We start from the raw sequence: 22,085 nt of genomic DNA, 5'->3' as shown, positions 1-22,085 counted from the left end.
TTGTTCAAAAATAAATAACATATAGATCAATGGAACAAAATAGAAAGCCCAGAGATAAATCCACACACCTGTGGACACCTTATCTTCGACAAAGGAGACAAGAATATACAATGGATTAAAGACAATCTCTTTAACAAGCGGTGCTGGGAAAACTGGTCAACCACTTGTAAAAGAATGAAACTAGAACACTTTCTAACACCTACACAAAAATAAACTCAAAATGGATTAAAGATCTAAATGTAAGACCAGAAACTATAAAACTCCTAGAGAAGAACATAGGCAAAGCACTCTCCGACATAAATCACAGCAGGATCCTCCATGATCCACCTCCCACAATACTGGAAATAAAAGCAAAAATAAACAAATGGGACCTAATTAAACTTAAGAGCTTTTGCACAACAAAGGAAACTACAAGCAAGGTGAAAAGACAGCCTTCAGAATGGGAGAAAATAATAGCAAATGAAGCAACTGACAAAGAATTAATCTCAAAAATATACAAACAACTCCTGCAGCTCAAATCCAGGAAAATAAATGACCCGATCAAAAAATGGTCCAAAGAACTAAATAGACATTTCTCCAAAGAAGACATACAGATGGCTAACAAACACATGAAAAGATGCTCAACATCACTCATTATCAGAGAAATGCAAATCAAGACCACAATGAGGTACCATTTCACGCCAGTCAGAATGGCTGCAATCCAAAAGTCTACAAGTAATAAATGCTGGAGAGGGTGTGAAGAAAAGGGAACCCTCTTACACTGTTGGTGGGAAGGCAAACTAGTACAGCCGCTATGGAGAACAGTGTGGAGATTCCTTAAAAAACTGGAAGTAGAACTGCCTTATGACCCAGCAATCCCACTGCTAGGCATACACACCAAGGAAACCAGAATTGAAAGAGATACATGTACCTCAATGTTCATCGCATCACTGTTTATAATAGGCAGGACATGGAAGCAACCTAGATGTTCATCAGCAGATGAATGGAAGAATACATTTGAATCAGTTCTAATGAGGTGGATGAAACTGGAGCCCATTATACAGAGTGAAGTAAGCCAGAAAGAAAAACACCAACACAGTATACTAATGCATATATATGGAATTTAGAAAGATGGTAATGATAACCCTGTATGCGAGACAGCAAAAGAGACCCAGATGTATAGAACAGTCTTTTGGACTCTGTGGGAGAGGGAGAGGGTGGGATGATTTGGAAGAATGGCATTGAAACATGTGTAATATCGTATAAGAAACGAATTACCAGTCCAGGTTCGATGCAGGATACAGGCTGCCTGGGGCTGGTGCACTGGGACGACCCAGAGGGATGGTACAGGGAGGGAGGTGGGAGGGGGGTTCAGCATGGGGAACACGTGTACACCCGTGGCGGATTCATGTTGATGTATGGCAAAACCAATACAATATTATAACGTAATTAGCCTCCAATTAAAATAAATAAATTTAAATTAAATTAAATAAATAAATAACAGCAAGAATGCTAGCTTTAAATTGAATGTTGAATGGAAAGAAAGGTATATGCTGCATTTAAAATAGGATAATGTATCATCAATATCCACAATCATGCTCCAGATATCATTTTTAATAACAAACAGATTGCACTGGAATATTTTAGTGCAAGGCAGTGGGGACATAAAGAGTAATAAGTCAACTGGCAAAGACTTTTTCATCCCTATATTTAGAGAAGCTGGAGGTAAATTTCCAAGATCCTGTTTGACCTGTCTTTTGTTTTCAGAATATAATTTTGAAAGTGAGGAACTTCAAAAACAAGTGACTGCTTTGCAGGCCTCATCAAACTTCCTTGTACTTCTTCCACTGAGATGGAGAAGGAAGATACTCACCACACTAAAGAAAGCCAGACCGTTGGGAAGTATGTCAATATCTTCAGCGCCAGCTTCTGTTAAGTTCAAGAAATAGATAGATGTCATGTTTAAATTCTGTGATCTGTTAGGTAGAGCTTTGTTTGCTTCATCAGTGTCTGTATCTTTTGGCACGGTTCTGATTTTTCCTTCCAAGGAACCACTCCCTTTAATAAACGTCAGGTCCAAATCCTTTCCTGCAGTGAACTTCTGACTTTAAATGTTGGAGATTTTATGTTTACTCAAATCAAAGTCAAATAATCACTACATTTCTAGCTACGAGACTGAAAAAGTTGACATCTGTACACTCTTATGATAAACAGCCAGATGTCTATGCAAAAGTAATTGCCATCAGGGGACTATTACTTTCAGAATGAAGGACTCATCATCATTTAACCATGCAAATATCTTGTCCCTTTCTCGGCTCATTCAGTCTGAAGCAAACACAGACATTTCTCTCATTACCAGAGATAAAACACCTGGGATTATACAGTCCCTCTTTAAAAAACGTCTGTTCGATCTCATAAGCAAAGAGCTTTCTGTTTAATCTTTAAATTTAGGCTTTGGATTAAAAAAAAAAATGGCAAAAGAAAATTAATGAAAAATACCATGCACCTAAAGCCAGCTGAAGCTTCAGCGCAGTCCCTGACACAGACTACAATTACTATTGATTGTTTATTGATTGTCTGCAGTACACGCCACACAGCACAGCAAATAATTAGACATAAGACCTTCCCAGTGGTCTCACTGTGTAAATTCCATGGACAGATAATAGACCCAAACACAGAAAAGAAGAAAAATGCCTTAGATTAAGCCAAATCATGACGCATTCTTTGAGTCCACAAAATTCAGTCTTCCCCTTTAAGCCCTCTCCAGAGTATGTCTCCAAGATTATTTCTAGGTTGTCAAAAACAAACAGCACCTATCCAGCTATTTGGGTTTTGCTTCCTGAGTTTGCATTTAGCTGCACTGCCTCTAGTGTTGCTCGTTCCATCACAGTGGAGAAAAGCAAAAAAAAAAGTCAAGAACTTCACTTCATAAAGATGACCCATATGCTTATTGTCTCAGAAAGTGGAGAGCTATGTCTAAGCATAGTGTGCTGGAGAGGTTCTTAACCTCGGGTCTGTGGAGCCACAAATGGGTTTTAAAGGCTGTATGAGCCTTCTGAAATTCTGTGCAATGCAAAACGTCCTGTACATGTACAGATATCTTCTGTGAAAAAGGTTCTAAGCAGGTTCAAAAATGGGTCTGTGATACCCACCAAAAGTTCCATGGTGCTTCTCAACTGCTAAAGAGCGAGGACCACGGAACCCTTCACCACATATACACACAAAAACACAAACATATGAACACACATGTGCACACAGAATTATAGTCCAAGTTCTGCTTTCTAGATCCATTTAGTAGGAGCTCAATTAATTAAAATTTGTTGCTCTTGAAAAATTATTTAAGACAATTTTAATGTGTACATGCCTACACACACAGACAAAGAAAAGATATGTACAAAAAAAAACTAACCATGTTTTTGGGGTGGTGGGATTTTCGGTTGAGTGATTTTCCTTTTACTCTTTAAATTTTTCTTTGTTTTAAAAATTTCTACAAAACATATTCTTTCAATAATCAAGAAGAGAGCAACGTTTTTAAAAGATATGTTCACTTCGACCACATTGCAACTTCTGTTTCCTCCTGTTGCCTAATTTCAAGGGAAAAAAAGTTATATCTGTAGCTTCTTTAGAATATTTTCCAGATCTACTCCCCCATCTTCACTTCTACAGCCAATACAACAGAGGGCTTTTGTCATCTCATAACACCCTTTCAGTACGATTATTGTAAAAGTAGTCAAAGCTGGAGACGTTTTTCCTCCTCTATTTCAGTAACAGAAACAGTAGTAGTATTGGTAGTAACTATTAACTGTTAGTAATAGTAACTATAACTATTAGTTGTAACTATTAACATAGAGTTCATCAAGTACCAGGCTCCTTATAAGTACTTTACACATGTTAATTCATATAATTTTCATAACTCTAAGAAGTGATAATACTATCTCTTATTTTAGAGTAGAGAATATTGAGCCTTTGAACGGTTAAGATCACAAACTGGGAAGCTGGGATTCAAGGCTCTTGGTCTCACTTAAAAGTGCATAGAAAAAAATACAACCTAGCATTTAATGAAATTTCTCTGTGAGAACCATTCCTTGATTCCTTTTTGAGAACACTTGACTTTGTAAATCCAGCTGTGGTCGATTCTATATGTTGGCTTTTTCCTCAAAATGTTTTCTTCCATGCCTTTCACCAAGATCTTCATCAATTCATGTGTTGTATTTTTCTTTCAAACCATCTTTCTCCAGAAAGTCTTGTGAATTAGCACATCTGATTTTGATCCCTCCTTACTTCTTTCGCAGTTATCTGTGTCAGAGAAGGCTAACCCCGCCCCAGGATCCATACTTCCCTCATTGCTGTTCAGCTACAGGTATGTGGCAACATGTGTGTGCTCGCTTGTTTGTGTCGGACCCTATGTGACCCCATGGACTGTAGGCCACCAGGCTCCTCTGTCCGTGGCATTTCCCAGGCAAGGATACTGCCATTCCCTTCTCCAGGGGATCTTCCTGACCGAGGAATCGAACCCAATTCTCCTGCATTCCAGGCAGATTTTTTACCAACTGAGCCATCAGAGAAATCCCTCTTGCTGATAAAGGTGGCTGTTTGTCTGAGTTCAGGTTAACGGGACATGAAAGTATAATGTGTATGCAACTACTGGGTAAATAAAGTAAACATATCTAGGTAAATTTTCCTTCTACCCCTTCCTGCTGGGAAATGGCAACCACTGGGGTTCTAGTCTTGGACCAAGGTGATATGTTGAAGATAGCTGTGCTGCTTCATCGGCCTTTGTCTCAGAATGACCACATGAAATGCAGCCATCTAAGAACCCTAGGCCATTTGCTTGTCTTTGGACTGTCACATAAAAGAAAATCAATTTCTTTCTTCTGTAAGTTACTTACTGTACATTTATAATAGCTGATCAGCCCTTCATACCCAACAGAGTATCCAAAATGTAATGTAGCCTATTATTTTCCACTTTTTTGGTTCATTAATCAGCTATATGTGTTAAGGACTCTGGGAGAAGACACTATATTGAAAAAAAATTGCTAAAGTTATTTAACCTCTCTGAGCCTTAGATCCTTAACTGTTATAAAAAGAAAAACAAAAAATATGTCCATATCTCACCCAGTGAGTTTTTCTGCTTCCCTTTTCATAGGTAGATTGCAAAGGGCTTGATGACAAGAGCTACAAACTTTAATGCTTAAAAAACAAAAAATCTCTCAAGCAGCAGTTATAAAAATCATGACCACCAAGTGTATAAAATCATTTATTAACTCAAGAGAAATAATCCATTCAAAATTTTTAGTCCAGGACTCTGGATGCCAGCATTTTCAAAGGCATTTTAAAATGTTTTGAACTTCAAATAGAATTAAATAGCTCTTCAAGCATATTTTTTATTATTTAGATATAGATATTATGCCAAATCTTAGTTTCTGTTAGATACACTAGAAAGGAATAAAAAAACAAAAAATGGAAAAAGTAGTGAACTTACCTTCTGACCCCCGCCCCCACCCGAAGGCACATATCCTGTATGATATGTGGTAGTGATTGTTGTTGTTGTTGTTCAGTGTGTGTATGTATGTGTGTGTTGTGTGTGTATGTGTGTGTGTGATGGGAATGGGGAGAGATGGGGCAGGGGATATGGTCGTACCTCCTACAGGGATTAGCTGGCCTCAAGTGTGTGTCTGCTACTGTTCCCAAAGTGGAAACTAAAAAAGAGAACTCCTGTATTCCTGCTGCCTACCATGAGAAGTTGCTTTTGCCCATATGGGAAAGTATACCCTACTAATTCTTTGTAGTCAAAGACCACTGAATAAGCAACTGTTATTAAAAACATATAACCACAAGCTATTACTAACCATTATGCATCCCTGATAGAGCACTCAACAAATGTTCACATAGTGTATGCTAACCAGAGAGCAAAAGCGAAGAAGAAAGGGAAAAAGAGAAAAATACAATTCCAATTGGATCTAAAAATGTATCCCAAATGTGCTTCTAATCATTCAACGTCTTTGCTCCACTGCCTTTTGAAGTGCCTCAGAGACATTAAACGCTTCACAAGAGGGGCCATAGGTGACATATTTCCTCATTCTTCCCAACTGCAGACAGCAGCTCGCACACATCACAACAGAAAGGTCACAAACACAGTCAGACGCCTGTTCAGAATACAAATGTTGTTGGACTTGTTTTCCTCCGAGGAGCTCTCTGTCCCATGAGTTGCAGCAGCAACGCACTTGGCAAGTCTGTCTTGTAATGTCGTCTGCCCTGAGACTTGAATCCACAGAAGGTGGGCTTCACAGATGCCAGGCTATTTAATAATTTTACAATTATTAACTCGGTAGCAAAAGTAACCTCCAGGATCGCTAACTCAACCTCCCATCCTGAACAGGTCCCTCTCAGCTGCCATCTGGCTTCTGCTGAGTGACCAGTTCCCAGGAGCTCTTCCTGCTTGCAGCCGGAAAGAAGGATGCATTTGCTGAGTTTCTCAGGACTTCAGACAACAGGAATTTTAGGACAGTCTGCATTACCCAGCATAGCCCTTTTCAATCCAACAGTTGGTTATTTGACACCGAGTTTGTATCTTCCTGCTCAGTGTTTGGGCAACAAACAAAAAGGGGAAATGCCAGGAGAAAGAAGTCAAGGAGTCTAGTGAAGGGAGACAGGACTAGGAAAAAGTACAGAAGTAGCAATGGGAAAGGGCAACAAGAGCACAGAGAAAACAGATGTATAGAGAAGGAGAGGGGGCAGAACCAGAAAGAAACGCTGCAGTAGAAAAGGCTGCTCTGAAAACCAACAGGTTCCATGAACTGGCTTCCTGGTGGTTCAGCAGTAAAGAATCTGTCTGCAATCCAAGAGACAAGAGTTCGATCCCTGGGTTGGGGAGATTCCCAGAGGAAAACGTGGCAACCAGTCCAGTATTCTTGCCTGGAGAATCCCATGGACAGAGGAGCCAGGCAGGAGCCTGAGGTCCATTGGGTCTCAAAGAGTTGGACACGACTGAAATGACTAAGCATGGCATGCTGTGAAATTGAAGCCTTCTTTGTATGATCCAGAAAAGTTCCACTACTTTGTTTTTGACAAAAGTGCATTATGAATCCTGTCTGGAGTGAATGTGGTTGTAAATATGAGGTCCTGAGTTTATTCGTGTTCCAACTTGAGGGCAATTTAGCGAACACTATCAAAACTTTAAATATATGTGCTAACTGAACAATAATCCCACTACTGAAAACTTATCCTTCATGTAAAAAAGATGCGAAAGCTATATGCATGATGATGTTCACTGATCTGCTTGTAGTTGCAAAAAACTGTAACCACTCCAGTGTGCAATAAGGAACTGGTTAAATAATAATGGTACATGCAAATATTAAAAAAGAATGAGGTAGGTCTATTCAAGTGCTAAAGTGGAAATCTCTTCATGTTCAGAATGAAGCAAGTTGCAGAATATAATTTTATACTAAGAGGCCATTTGTGAAAAATAGATATAAATGTATATGCATATATTTGTTTGCATTTGCACTGGAAATACCAGAAAAGATAAAATAGAAACTCTGTGTCTGAGGTTATTTTTGTGGGAGATGCAAATTTTTTAAAAATGTAATAATTTACTTTTTATTGAAGTATAGTTGGTTTACAGTGTTGTGTTAGTTTTATGTGTACAGCATAGTGATTCAGTTATATGTGCATATATATATTCTTTTCCATTACAGGTTATTACAAAATACTGAGTATAGTTCCCTGTGCTACACAATATAGTGGACCTTGTTGTTGTTGTTCAGTCGCTGAGTTGTGTCTGATTCTCTGCAGCCCCAGGGATTGCAGCACCCCAGGGTTCCCTGTGCTTCACTTATTGCTGATCTATTTTCTATATGGTAGAAATTAAAAGACGCTTACTCCTTGGAAGGAAAGTTATGACCAACCTAGATAGCATATTGAAAAGCAGAGATACTACTTTGCCAACAAAGGTCCGTCTAGTCAAGGCTATGGTTTCTCCTGTGGTCATGTATGGATGTGAGATTGGACTGTGAAGAAGGCTGAGCGCCGAAGAATTGATGCTTTTGAACTGTGGTGTTGGAGAAAACTCTTGAGAGTCCCTTGGACTGCAAGGAGATCCAACCAGTCCATTCTAAAGGAGATCAGCCCTGGGTGTTCTTTGGAAGGAATGATGCTAAAGCTGAAACTCCAGTACTTTGGCCACCTCATGCAAAGAGTTGACTCATTGGAAAAGACTCTGATGCTGGGAGGGATTGGGGGCAGGAGGAGAAGGGGATGATAGAGGATGAGATGGCTGGATGGCATCACTGACTCGATGGACATGAGTCTGAGTGAACTCCGGGAGTTGGTGATGGACAGGGAGGCCTGGCGTGCTGCGATTCACGGGGTCACAAATAGTCGGACACGACGGAGCAACTGAACTGAACTAAGTGTGTATATATTAATCACAAACTCCTAATTTATCCCAACCTCCCCTTTCCAAAAGTTTGTTTTCTATGTCTGTGGATCTATTTCTTTTTTAAAAAAATTTAAAAAGTTATTTATTCATGCTTTCTTTACTTTCGGTTGTGCTGGGTCTTCGCTGCTGTGCACAAGCTTTTTCTAGCTGTGGTGAGCGGGGCGGCCTCCTGTGGTGCCCAGGCTTCCCATTGGGGTGGCTTCTTTTGTTATGGAGCGTGGACTCCAGGCGCTCAGGCTTCAGCAGCTGTAGCTCGGGAACTTTAGAACGTGGTCTCAGTACTTGTGGCACACCAGCTTAGTTGCTCTGTGACATGTGGAATCTTTCTGGACCAGAGATCGAACCCATATACATTGCACTGGCAGGTGGATTATTATCCACTGTACCAGCATGGAAGTGCCTGCCTCTGGATCTGTTTCTGTTTATACATAAGTTCATTTGTGTAATTTTTTAGATTCCACATGTGAGTGGTATCATATGATGCTTGTCTTTGTCTGGCTAACTTCACTTAGTATGATCATCTCTAGTTCCACCCATGTTGCTGCAAATGGCATTATTTCATTCTTTTTTATAGCTGAGTAATATCTGTGGGAAGTGGAGATTTTTATTTTCTATTTTATAACTTCTCTTCCTTCTGGCTTACCTTCCCCAACTAACTCCTGGGCTAATGTTACACAGAATTCAGTTGCCACGCATGACAAAGAATACAGACCTGACAAAAATAGTTCAGCAAAGTCACTAAACAAGCAAGAAATCTAACAACAAACATAGGGTTGTACAAATAATTGATAAATCACAGTGAGAGTGAGAGAGAAGAAATACAGGGTACATGAGATCAGAAGAGATGAAAAGGTTTTGCAGATCTAATGTGACTTTTCCTCTGATAAACAGTAATTATGTGCCAAAATACTTAGTGAATTTTTTAGTGTTAGTGGCCAAACAATGTGAGCTGTGTAACAAGCATTTTCTCAGACTCACCGATTCCTTTAATCAGGTGGCAATTAGGAAGGTCTACAGATTCCACTTCTCTGGAGGCTTTAAGTCGATTCCTGTTTAAAAAAGAAAAAAATCTATCTGTTTATGTATCCCTGCTTTGTAGCAGAAAGGGTTTAAAGAGGCTTACAGCAATACACACACACACACACAAAAACACAGCCCAAATCTAAAGCGGATAAAGGAGAAGAGGGAAAACAAGGGTAGGAACATAGAATAGCACCAGAACTGAAGTTAAAATAAAAATGCACATCACAGAGTTCTCTGTGTGCACATGGGCCATAAAGGGAAGCCAGTAATCCAGCAAATACAGCTCGCAATGCACGCTCCTATGCAAATATGAGCATGACACCACGTCCCACTTCTCACAGCGCTCTTGCTGTGGGAAGAGCCTCAGATGTAGCACCAGAAGACCCAGGGGAGCTGAAAACTGCTCAGACCCTCTGCATAATGACGCAGTGATTGAAAGCAGGCCAGGGGAAAATGGCATTGTTCAGAGCCTGGCTCACAGGAGATACCACGTAAATACTTATCAAGAGATTGAGGAGCACCAGCTACTCTGGCAAAACTACTTGCTGTTGTCATTTCGTAAAAACAGAAGTGAAGAACTAACGAGAAAATGTTGAACTTCGATAAAGCATCTTCACTCTTGCTTCCCGCCCTGGAGCAGCAGCCCACCAAGCAAGGTGGACAAATACATCTGGGCTCTGCTGCTCGGAGGCTTCCCCTCTTCTCATCGGCGCATCTTTGTGTTCTCTACGTACATAAATAACGACAATCATGCTGACAGAGCAGTCTGCATTTTTCAAAGTGGTTCACGCACACCGCTCTTCTAAGAGACAGAATGACCGTGTGTCCCTTGTCTCTCTTCTATTCATATCCTCGCCTCTTCGGACTTCTAGACGCTGAATAGGGGGAAGGCTACTGTTTTCTCAGCAAAATGGAAGAAACCTCAGCCTGGACAACTCAGAATTACCAAAAGGGAGTGGCAACTATGTGTTTTGGCAGTTCACATATACGTGTATATATATATAATATGAACGTTTCTAATTAAAGTGTTAATCACTATGTATTTGGAATCATAGAACTAAAATAGTATTAAATTTCTTAAAACAACATAGCAATAAAGCAATGAAATAAAAATAAATGAATAAAATAAATATATAAAATATATGGACAAATAGAAAATTAAAATAACCAACAAAAATTTTAAATAAACAGTAAAAAAAAAAAAATACAAAAAGATCTCAAATCTATGAGCCCCACGAGTGACTTAAAGGGAAAACAAGTTTTTTCTTTTAATTAATTTTTATCAGAAAACAAGTCTATTAAGCGTAACATAAGTAATGGCAGTTAATACTAGTGGTGAGGATGCTGCTGCTGATACTCATGGGTGATAAACGGTAATCAGAAATAAGAAGGGCTAACGTATCGAAAGCGTTAGTAGTGAAAGAGGCAGACTGTATTTCTGTCATAGCAGTAAGACTGCATGCCCTTTGGCGGCTCAGTTTAGGTCTATAGGCCTTATGTGGGATCTTAGTTCCACAACCAGGGATCAAACCCATATTCCCTGCATTGCAAAGCAAATTCTTAACCACTGGACCGCCAGGGAAGTCCCAACATCAGGGTTCTTAATTTCAGGCCCAGTGACCTTCGTGGAGTCCATGGGTAAAATTCAGGGGTCTATGAACTCAGATGGGGGGAAAAACACATCTTTAGTTAAACCTCTGCCTGAAAGTGAGTATTTCTTTTGATGATGAGTGTAGGCAACAATCCACTGAGCTTTCTACTAGTAGTACCTGTGACTGCCACTACCAGAAATTGCAGACATTTCCTAACATTTTAGTTGCAGATATCTCAAAATACCATTTATACTCATCTCGGCTTCACAGTACCTACTGTTAGGTATTCAACGACCTCTAGATATATTTAAGGCTTATTATATCCTACTTTAGATTTTTCAAATAGTTTGACAATAGAATTTAAGTAAGTTAGTATTAACTGAGATAGTATTTAAGTTTGCTTTGTAATCCTGTGTATTTTATTTTATGCATTTAGAAACATGATGCTGAGAAGGAGTCAAGGCTTCACCAGACTGCCAAAGGGATCTGCGGCACAAAAATCTAAGAACCTCTGCTCCAACATCATCACAGGTAACAGTTATTGAGCACTTACTATGTGTCTGACATTATCCTAGCATTTTTCAAGAATTAACTCATTGATTTTTTTATAGCCCCTATATGGAGCATAAAGTCTGATTGCCCCCATCCTACAGATAAGGACACTGAGGCACAGGAAGGTGAAATAAAAGGCCAGTGAGTCAGGTAAACAGTGGAGAATTCAGGCTATCTGGCTACAAGGCATGAACCCTTAACCAACAGTCATTAGCATGAAAGAAATCTCTATTTCTTTCACTCAGGAAAGGGCATTACCTTCAAAGTGGAGTGAGACGCGGGTGGTTAGTGATTATCTTGCTCCATTTTGTGGTAACAGTAAAGACGCACCAGGTTGGTGTGTCAACAGGGGACACAGTCTTCTTACCAGGTTTGTTCCTTATCACACTGCCTTTGAATTTACAAACCACTGGTGGGGCTTTATCTTTTAAGTGCAGACTTAAATTCAAACAGGGGCTTTATCTTTCACATACAGACTTGTAAAACCCCTTGGAATTTACTCCCTCATGCCCTGTAATGCTCTTACTTAACTCAGAGTTTGTGCTCAGGCTTGTAAAGCTGAGGAAAATTTGCTCCAATGGCAGACAAGAGAGGAGGCTGCAGGAAACTGGGGCAAACTGTATCCGGAATCAGAAGACCTGGCTTAGAGTACAGGTTTGGCACTAACTATTGAACTACCTAGTTAGCTTCTCCAAGCTTCAGTTTTATCAGATATAATATAGGAAATATATAATATAATATAAACACAGATATGAAGACTGGGAGAAGGCAGGAAGGTCAAAGGGCTTTCTTTCCAAATGTCAGTAAATGTTTGTTTTAGTTTAATACAAAGAACTGTTGACACTTTGAACACAAAGACTAGCACACAGTGCTAGTGGTGACTCAGTGGTAAAGAACCCGCCAGCCAGTGCAGGAACATGGGTTGGATCCCTGATCCAGGAAGATCCCACATGCTCTGGGGCAAAGCTTGCACCACAACCACTGAGCCTGTGCTGTAAACCCCAGGAACCGTAACTACTGAGCCCACGCCCTACAACTTATTGAAGCCCACACACCTAGAGCGCATGCTCTGCAGTAAGAGAAGTAACCACGTGAAAAGTCTGTGCACCGCAGCTAGAGAGTAGCCCCCACTCACTGCAACTAGAGGAAAACCTGTGTAGCAATGAAGACCCAGCACAGCCATTTAAGACCAGCACATGGTAGTCACACAATAAACAAGGAGGATGGTGGCTGAAAAACAGGCTGCCCCTTCAGAAGTGTTCACTGGATAGCTTCTTGGTGGAGTTGTCACAAAAGATGTCGGGCAACAAACAGAAAGTTCAGGTGCTTATTTCTGGATTTCCTGCTCAGGCACAAGTCTCTTAGGCACTTAAGTCTTATGATTCATTCAAGGCTGTGTGCTTTGGAATAGGGAGCTCAGGCCTGGAGACATTTGTGTATTTCTGTTTTCCCCTTTATTGTTCAACTAGGGCAGAGAAGGCAATGGCACCCCACTCCAGTACTCTTGCCTGGAAAATCCCATGGATGGAGGAGCCTGGTAGGCTGCAGTCCATAGGGTCACTAACAGTCGGGCACGACTGAGCTACTTCACTTTCACTTTTCATTTTCATGCATTGGAGAAGGAAATGGCAACCCACTCCAGTTTTCTTGCCTGGAAAATCCCAGGGACAGGGGAGCCTGGTGGGCTACCGTCTACGGGGTCGCACAGAGTTGGACACAACTGAAGCGACTTAGCAGCAGCAGCAGCAGGGAGAAGTGGAAAAGTTGGGTATTATATGCCATCCTCCCTTGGGAACTTTAGCCAGTTACAGTTCAGAAGGAAATAGACAACTCTGATGCTGTTTATCCATCCATGACACTTATACTAAAATAGTATTCATTGCTTATCTGAAATCCAAGTTGAAATTTAAGTGGGCACCTTGGGGGAGAGAAATAAACGAGTGCCAAAGTACCATCTCTAAAAATAGAATAATAAAACTGAAGGCACCGGATGAGAGCAAAAAATCAAACCGAAAATCTGTTTCTTGAAGAGCCTTTCTTTTTGTGGAGGTGGGAACATGCTGCTTTTCAAAATACTCTAAGGGACTGAAAGGAGAAATGCTATGCATTTAAGCACCCCACCAAACTTCGTAAACAGTAGGTCCTTGATATTCTGCACTTACAGGGTTGCCAGATAAAATGTGAGATGCCCAGTTAAACTTGAATTTCAGATAAATAATGAATACTATTTTAGTATAATTACATCCCAAATATTGCCTGGGGTATGTTTATACTAAAAGAAAAATTTGTTGTTTATCTGACATTCCAGTTTGACTGGGTGTCTTGCATTTTTATTTGCTAGATCTGTCCATCCATCATTCCCCTCACCTTTTCACATCAGCCAATATGAGGCTTCAGTTGTCCAATGAGGTTACAACCCTGTGAAGTCACTGCTAAATAAAGTTTATTATAGTCAAGTCTTTATAAAGAAAAGACATTAAATTTTAAATGACCCATCAGGTCCAGTCTGTATGAATAAGATTTATCTACTTATTCTTAGGTTTGCAACCATATTTATCATTTAGTTCATTCAGTTCAGTTCAGTCGTGTCCGACTCTTTGCGACCCCATGAATTGCAGCACGCCAGGCCTCCCTGTCCATCACCAACTCCCGGAGTTCACTCAAACTCTCGTCCATCGAGTCGGTGATGCCATCCCGCCATCTCATCCTCTGTTGACCCTTTCTCCTCCTGCCCCCAATCCCTCCCAGCATCAGAGTCTTTTCCAATGCGTCAACTCTTTGCATGAGGTGGCCAAAGTACTGGAGTTTCAGCTTTAGCATCATTCCTTCCAAAGAACACCCAGGACCAATTCAAAGGGACTTAAATTTAAAACCTTATGATTATTAAGAAGAAAAAATTATAAACTAAGGAAACTTCAATTAATAGAAACACTAGTGGTTTGAACTATAGGGATAACCTAATGAGCTTGTGAATTTTAATGGTCTTGCCTTTGAAACTGGGAGCTGGATAGATCACACAAAATCAGCTAACTCAGTAAGTTTCTGCAGAACAGGGCAGTCATTTATATAACATGAAAATTAAGCTCAGCATGTCCATTTCTTCCTGGTGAACGTTCCTCCTCCGACTCTGACCCTTCCTGTCACACAGACACTGTCCTCCTCGTGTTTTTCTAGAGCAGATGAAGCTACAGCCAAGCCAGTGGAGCTGGAAACTCTAGCATCACCTTTGACCTACCCCTCATCCCCGGGGCTTCCAGAGTTTGGGCCAGACCACTGCAATACTTTAACTAGTTTCCCCAGGTCTTTTTACTCTCCATTCTGGTACTTGTCAACTCTAACTTCATATGAGAATTATCAGGAGAACTTTTAAAAATAAAAAATACTCATGCCTGGGCCCCACTCAGAGCAGCAGGATTGGAACTGCTGGGGGTGCAGTCCAGACAGCAGGCCCCCTGGAGATACTAAAGCACAGCCAGGATTGAGAATCACGGCTCTACTCCAATCCAGCCTTCCAGGTCAGCTCTACACAGTCCTGCTGATTATGCTTTAGAAAGTGTAAACAGGTTCCTGTTTAAAAAACAAAACACACACACAGCAAACACTGATAGTTCCCTTTTGCCCATCAAAGCTGGCCCCAGTTTCTCAGCATACCTTTAATAACCATCTCGAGACCTATCCTTCACCCATCCCTACTGTTATCATCCCTTAACTTTAAGCTCCCCTCAGATCCAAACTTCCCCACATCAGTCCCTTTGTTTATGCTCCAACCTCAATCTGGGACTGCCTCCTTCCTCCCCACTTGGGTTTCACCCATCCTTCCAGGACAATGTCAAATGTCTCTTCCTCCTGAGCTTCAACTTCAGGAGTCATTTTTCCTCCTTAAGCCTATAGGGGTTGGTTTGTACCTGTCCTGAACATCCTGATTGTCCCTGTAGCTCAGATGGAATCTGCCTGCAATGCAGAACACCTGGGTTCGACCCCTGGGTCAGGAAGATCTTCTGGAGAAAGGAACGGCAATCCACTCCAGTATTCTTGCCTGGAGAATCCCATGGATAGAGGAGCCTAGCGGGCTACAGTTCGTGGGGTCGCAAAGAGTCGGATACTACTGAGCGACTGCTACACTGAACATCCTAGTTTATCCATCTGTCTTATTTCTCTCCTTCCCTTTCATAGGGTAAGAACGGTGCCTTACTCTATTACAGGAGCCTAAGAGAGCGCAGCATACAGAACAGATGCTCAGCATTTCTGGAATTCTTTCGCGTGAGGCTTATATAATTTGAATTGATAATGTGGAGACTGACATCTGCCTACCGCGTTTTTTTCATAATAAGCAAAATGTGAGAAGGACTAGGCATGTCCTGTTTGGCATTCTGGCTTCACGGTTCCTGGACGAGGAGATAAATAAGGAAGTGATGTAAGAACAGTAGCTGAATATTTCAAGTATTTTTGATCTGCCGCGCCAAGATTAGAGAGCGGAAGAAGCTTCTCCAACGCGGCAGGGGAGGGATGGAGAACAACTTTGTTAAAGACAGAGGCTGGTTTGGGCACCAAAGAGAAGCAGGATCCGTGACCTGAAATAAATCTTTATAATTAAAGTTTCAGTGCATGAGTAATAGTGTTGTTTTCAAGTTAAAGCACGAGGTTTGTCCTTGAGTAAATTGCACGGCACTCGCACAGCTCGTCAACCTAGGTAGCAAGGAACTTTGTGAGCAGCAGAAGCTTGTAAACTCTCCAGGAAGTCTCGCGATTCAGCCCAAACTGTGTGGGGTTTTAGCGGGCGGCTGGGGGTGGGGTGGCGACGCTCGGCGGGCCGGGGAGCAGAGCCGGCAGAGAGCGTCCCCGGCCCCGGGTCCCAGCACGAGGGCCCCCGCAGCCCCGGCCACCCCGACCCTGCGGACCCGGAGGGCCCCCAGCCCCTACCTGAGCGTCAGGAGCCTCTCGCCCAGCAGCGCCAGCGCGATCCCCAGCAAGCTCAGCGCCAGCAGCCGCCCCATGGCTCGGGAGCCGCGCTGCCTTGCTCCGCCGGACCCGGGAGCGCTGTGGGCGGCGCCGCGGTACCGCCGGGCCACGCGGGCTGCGCTCCGCCCTGAGCCGCCCTGCTGGCGAGAAGCCGGGGCTCCGCCCTCGACCCGGCCCTTGGCCTCCGACACAAACCGACCTCCTCAGACACCTTCCCTGGGAACAGGGCCCGCCCCCGCCCCACCCGCCCCAGGTTGGATGGCACTTGGAATTCCTTCTCTTCCCTTCACTGACAGCCCCGCAGGAATCTCAAGCAGCCCTCAGGCTTTGCTCAGTTCCCACTTCTCAGACATTCCTTCCGTCCTAGTCCTGGAACTTACGTCCTAGAAACTTATGACGCACCGTTTTAAAGAGTGTGTGTGTGTCGGGGGGGGGGGGGGGGAGGTGGTATTTTTATTATTACTACAGGAAAAGATACTGGGTCATGTCTTGTAAATATATGTTGGAATCACTATTTTTAATAACAGTATATAGATGGGAGGAAGGAAACATCAAGTTTCTAAGTAATGCTTCATCCAGACTGTGCTGCGCTCAGTCCGGTCACTCAATCGTATTCGACTCTTTGTGATCCCATGGACTGTATGTAGCCCGCCAGGCTCCTCTGTCCATGGGATTCTCCAGGCAAGAATACTGGAGTGGGTTGCCATGCCCTCCTCCAGGGGAATCTTCCCAACCCAGGAATCAAAGCCAGGTCTCCAGCATGGTAGGCGGATTCTTTACCATCCAATCCACCAGGGAACAATTGAGTATGGCTGAAATAAGCTTCTGCTGGTTGCTGGTTAATTGTCACCCTACGTTATGTAGGCAGAAATGGTCACAATTGCGAATTTCCAACAGACATAGGTCTTATTAACGAGTAAATAAAAGCAGATGCCAGTTTCTCACCTGTAATACACTCCAGGAAAAAAAAAAAAGACCTTGCATTTCCTGTAGGGCTTCCCTAGTAGCTCAGCTGGTAAAGAATCCACCTGCAGTGCAGGAGAGCCTGGTTCGATTTCTGGGTCAGGAAGATCCGCTGGAGGAGGGACAGGTTACCCACTCCAGCATTCTTGGGCTTCCCTGGTGGCTAAGCAGGTAAAGAATCCACCTGCAATGAGGGAGACCTGGGTTTGATCCCTGGGCGGACTCGATGGACGTGAGTCTGAGTGAACTCCGGGAGATGGTGATGTACAGGGAGGCCTGGCGTGCTGCGATACATGGGGTCGCAAAGAGTCGGACACGACTGAGCGACTGAACTGAACTGAACCCACTGCAGTACTCTGGCCTGGTCGCAAAGAGCAACTTTCACTTTCACTTTCCTGTATATGAGTGTCTCTGATTCAGTCCTGAGGGATATTAGTAAGTTCTGTTGCTTGGTAGAGAGTTACATAATTGTCCTTTGAAAGCCCAGGAGGCTTACCTTTTGTGCGTGGGTCATGGACTCCTCTGGCAGTAGTGAAACTATAGATACCTTCCTAGAAAAATGGTTATAAGTGCACACAATGAAAGTACTAGTTGCAAAGGAGATCAATTACATTCAAAATAAATGATCAAAGTGTTCTTTCAGAAGTTTGTGCTACAGTAATACAGCAATGTAATATGTGCTACATTGTTAACACATTAAATAGCAAGGTGTAGCACTATTCTTTCAAGTAGTGATGAGCCTAAATGTTATTTCAAGAAATCTGTAGCACTATAATGAAATAATGATCATAACACTTATTTCCATTAGTAACAAAGTCACAAGTATTGCTAATGCTTCTGGAACTTGTTTCCTACTTTCGTAATTGAAAGCAATGCTTAATTCCATTAGAAATCAAGATACTTTCCGCTCATTCAAGGTCACAAACCCTCTGGAATTCTATATATGGACCATCTGGATTAAGAATGGTGCCATAGTTACCGTATGACTGGGTAGGTAAGGGTGGGATCTCTTCTTTAGGGAGGTTTTTTTTTAATTGTCTGTTTGAACACAAATACCCTGATACCATGCTTCTTTGTTTTTGTTTTTGTTTTTTTAAAAATTTTGGCTGTGCTGAGTCTTCACTGCGGCACAGGCTTTTCCCTGGTTGTGCGAGAGGGGGCTGCTCTCTAGTTGCCATATGAGGCTTCTCGTTGTGATGGCTTCTCTTGTGGAGCATGGGCTCTGGGGCATGTGGGCTTCAGTAGTTGTGGCATGTGGGCTTAATAGTTGTGGCTCACGGGCTTAGGTGCTCTGCAGCGTGTGGGATCTTCCCAGATCAGGGATCCAACCCGTGTCTCCCGCATTGGCAGGTGGATTCTTTACCACTGAGCCCCCAGCGAAGCCCTAGGGAGGTTTTTAATGACCATCTTTGGAGAAGAGAAGAATCTCATATGTGACGTCAGAATTTAGAATGAAGACCTAAAAGAGAAGGCCTGAGCCTATGGCCAGGGCTTCTGTGTTAGTTTGGAGAGCATTATGCTGATGATTCTGGGTAGTGACCAGTACATAACCTGTGCCTGTACATCTAATTGTACGTATAATTGTTGTGTGTTCTTTCCCTTTGCTATGCTCTGGCATTTTTTAAACTCATGTTCTTAATATTAATAATTCAGCCTGGTTGCAGCTGAACTTAATGAGTCAAAGGTCTGCTTTCTTCAAGATATACCCAGGGTAATGAAACACAGCTCTTGTGCCAACCTGCCCTTCTTGCCCATGGCAGTCATCACTAATTGAGCCTTCCATTGTTTCTCACTAAGCCTAGGCTTGTCTTCACATCTTTTCAAACAACAACAGAAGAGAAATAAAGGTCCCCGAGGATAGAGTTCCATTCAGGATGAAGCCTGCTCCCCATCTTGTGCCACCACAATGCCCTGGGGTTTAGGATGGAGGCATTTGTAGTAAAGAACCAGGCTTTCAAATTCAGCGAGACATACCTCACCAGTCTCAGAGAATCTTGGGGAACCCTCAGTTTAATTTTATTAACTCGACCAGTGAGTCCCCTCAAACTTGGTCTCCTAATTCCTCAGGACTAATTCTCCTCCGTGTGAGGAGCCTAGTAGCTCCATTCTGGGAAGGGAGAATTAGGGAATTTGGGATGGACATGTACACACTGCTGTATTCAAATGGATAAACAACAAGAACCTACTGTGTAACACAGGGAACTCTGCTCAATGTTTTGAGGCAGCCTGGATGGAAGGCAGTTTTGGGAGAGAATGGATACATGTGTGTGTGTATATATATGGCTGAGTCACTTCGCTGTCTACCTGAAACTATCACAACATTGTTAATCAGTTATGCTCCAAAATAAAACAAAAAAGTTTAAAAAGTACCACCACCCCCAATCCCTATCCCTACTATGCCAGGGCTGAGAATTATCTTTTCGCATAGTTGGGTTAGAATTCCAACTAATTTCTCATAGTTGGAAATTAGAAGCCTAATTTCTTCATCACAAGAAAATGGAGAAGGCTGGTCATAAATTCTATAGTACATACGAGGGATTACATTTTATAGTATAGCTTAGCAGTCTTTTGAGATAATTGGAATTTGTAGGCTATGCCAACCTAACCCCTGTCTTATGTTTTCTCATGGGAAAAATTGTTTTCTGACTCCCAAATAACCAAGTTACCCAATACAAAAGAGACTTGTTTTAGAACTTATTTGTATGCTGGCAATTCCTCACACTTGGTTGGAAGTATTTCTCAAATAATGACATATAACTAGTTTGTAATTAGAAATTAATGGTTGTTAAGCAAAATTGCAGAAATAATAATAGTTTTTTTCAATGCTTCTCAAACTATGTGTGGTGAAGGACAGGTTTTCTTTGCCTTTGTAAAGTACAATGAAAGTGAATTACTAGAAAATGAAATGAAAATTCAGACGTACAAAATATAAGCCCAAATCTTTTATTATTTGATTCAGCAGATGTAAAATTACTTTGTCAAATTTGTATAACAGTTCTAAATGCGTACTCTCAAATTTTCATCCTTATCTCACCATGGGCAAGAAACAAAGCATTCACAGACCAAAAATGGTCCTGGAACACAAGTGGACAGCCTCTCATGATCGTATTTTAACACTTTAAAGTTCTTTGCAGTAGATCATCACGTGTAAAATCCCAGTAATTTATGAAATAGGTTTCTTGTAATTATTGTCATTTTATATATGATGGGACATTCATCCCTCCATATCCTTTTTATTTTCTTCCTCTCTTTTCCTTTTTTTTTTTCAAGGAGTCATATCTTTAGATCTTTTAACATAGAAATACATGGAAGAGGTGTTATAAAAGATAGTTATTATCAGTAAAAGAAAGATTTGCTTTGTAGATGGTTCATACTAGTGCTCCTTGGAGGGCAGACTTCCCTACCAACTTACGGCAGTGTGCAAATTCAAAGAAAAAATGAATGAGTTTTTCCATTGTGTCAGTGTATCTCTAGAACATATGAATAAACAATTTTGAGATAATGTTGGAAGTTAATCAGATGGTCCGTTTGACCCAAGTCATTTTCTGAGAATTTCAGTATATTAAAAAGTGAAGAAATGCCATATAACAAAAATAGAAAATTGTTATATATTTTTAAAAATATTTATAATCAACAAATTAACATTCTTCAGATACTAGATTGAATATTAACTTGCTATTTGTAGAGGTCAAAAACACACAGATGTAGAGTAAAATTTTATATGCTAGTCACAAAATAGTTATGCATTTTGCAAAAAAAAGTTTATTTCTGGCTTATTACAGAGGAATGGCCCAGTAAAATGAATGAGTTTTTAAAATTTTAGGTAGGAACAAGAAGGAGGAAGTGGAACTTGTGTTAAATCATTCTAATATTCTTGCATGTGTGGAAAGAGAGCAGAGATAGTGGATAACTTTACATTTTCTTAAGGTAAGATACTGAAAGAAAAACGCAGTGTTTAAGTTCAAAGAAAAAAATGAGTTTTTTCATTGTGTCAGTGTATCTCTAGGACATACGAATAAACAATTTTGAGATAATGTTGGAAGTTAATCAAATGGTCCTTTTGACCCAAGTCTCTTTCTACAGAGGGCTGACAGATTTGCTGCCTGTCTTCCAGGAGCTGTGGGACCACGTGGGACCTTTCCAGAGGTCTTGGTAGAAAATGTTGGGAGAGAGAGAGGTTGGGGAGACCAGACTCAAAACTCCCAATCTCCTTCAGAGGCTGACTTGGTATGGCCTGAACTGTGTAGAAAAACTAAAGATATGTTCCCTCCATTCTAGGAAATACACGCATGTTTCCCATTGTCTAATACCAATCATGTTTCTAGTTTTCATAAATAAACTGTATGTGCAATATCTTTCAGAGTAACTTACTTATTGAACATTTCCTATTCTAACACACTTTTCAGACACGACCTCATTTAATTCCCATAGCAACCACTGGAGTTAGTTGGTTATTCTCTCCAATTTGTAAGTGATGAAACTTAGGCCAGCGGTTAAGCATCTTGCCCAGGGTTACACACTTCGAAAATGGTGGAACCAGAATCCAATATAAGAAAATATATATTAAGACCTAATTT

General features: G+C 41.4%; 1 protein-coding gene and 1 long non-coding RNA gene across 2 annotated transcripts in view; one reads left to right on the top strand and one right to left on the bottom strand.

The window, feature by feature from the left end:
- PON2 (paraoxonase 2) overlaps positions 1–16,666 on the bottom strand; it is a 29,025-nt gene extending 12,359 nt beyond the window's left edge. Inside the window, exons 1-3 of the mRNA XM_018047397.1 lie at positions 16,507–16,666; positions 9,398–9,468; positions 1,853–1,908 (exon numbers count right to left, since the gene is read on the bottom strand). Coding sequence (XP_017902886.1) covers positions 1,853–1,908; positions 9,398–9,468; positions 16,507–16,580 — 201 coding nt within the window. The 5' untranslated portion in view covers positions 16,581–16,666. The remainder of the gene's footprint in view (positions 1–1,852; positions 1,909–9,397; positions 9,469–16,506) is intronic.
- On the top strand, positions 4,242–21,835 carry LOC108635858. The gene is made up of 3 exons (XR_001917994.1): positions 4,242–4,339; positions 11,471–11,565; positions 21,623–21,835. It is a non-coding gene; the product is annotated as an uncharacterized LOC108635858 (long non-coding RNA).

Source organism: Capra hircus, chromosome 4 (genome assembly GCF_001704415.2).
Source record: "Capra hircus breed San Clemente chromosome 4, ASM170441v1, whole genome shotgun sequence".
Classification (NCBI taxonomy): domain Eukaryota; kingdom Metazoa; phylum Chordata; class Mammalia; order Artiodactyla; family Bovidae; genus Capra; species Capra hircus.
Note: the sequence above shows the minus strand (reverse complement) of the source record. Positions and strands in the feature narration are given on the sequence as shown.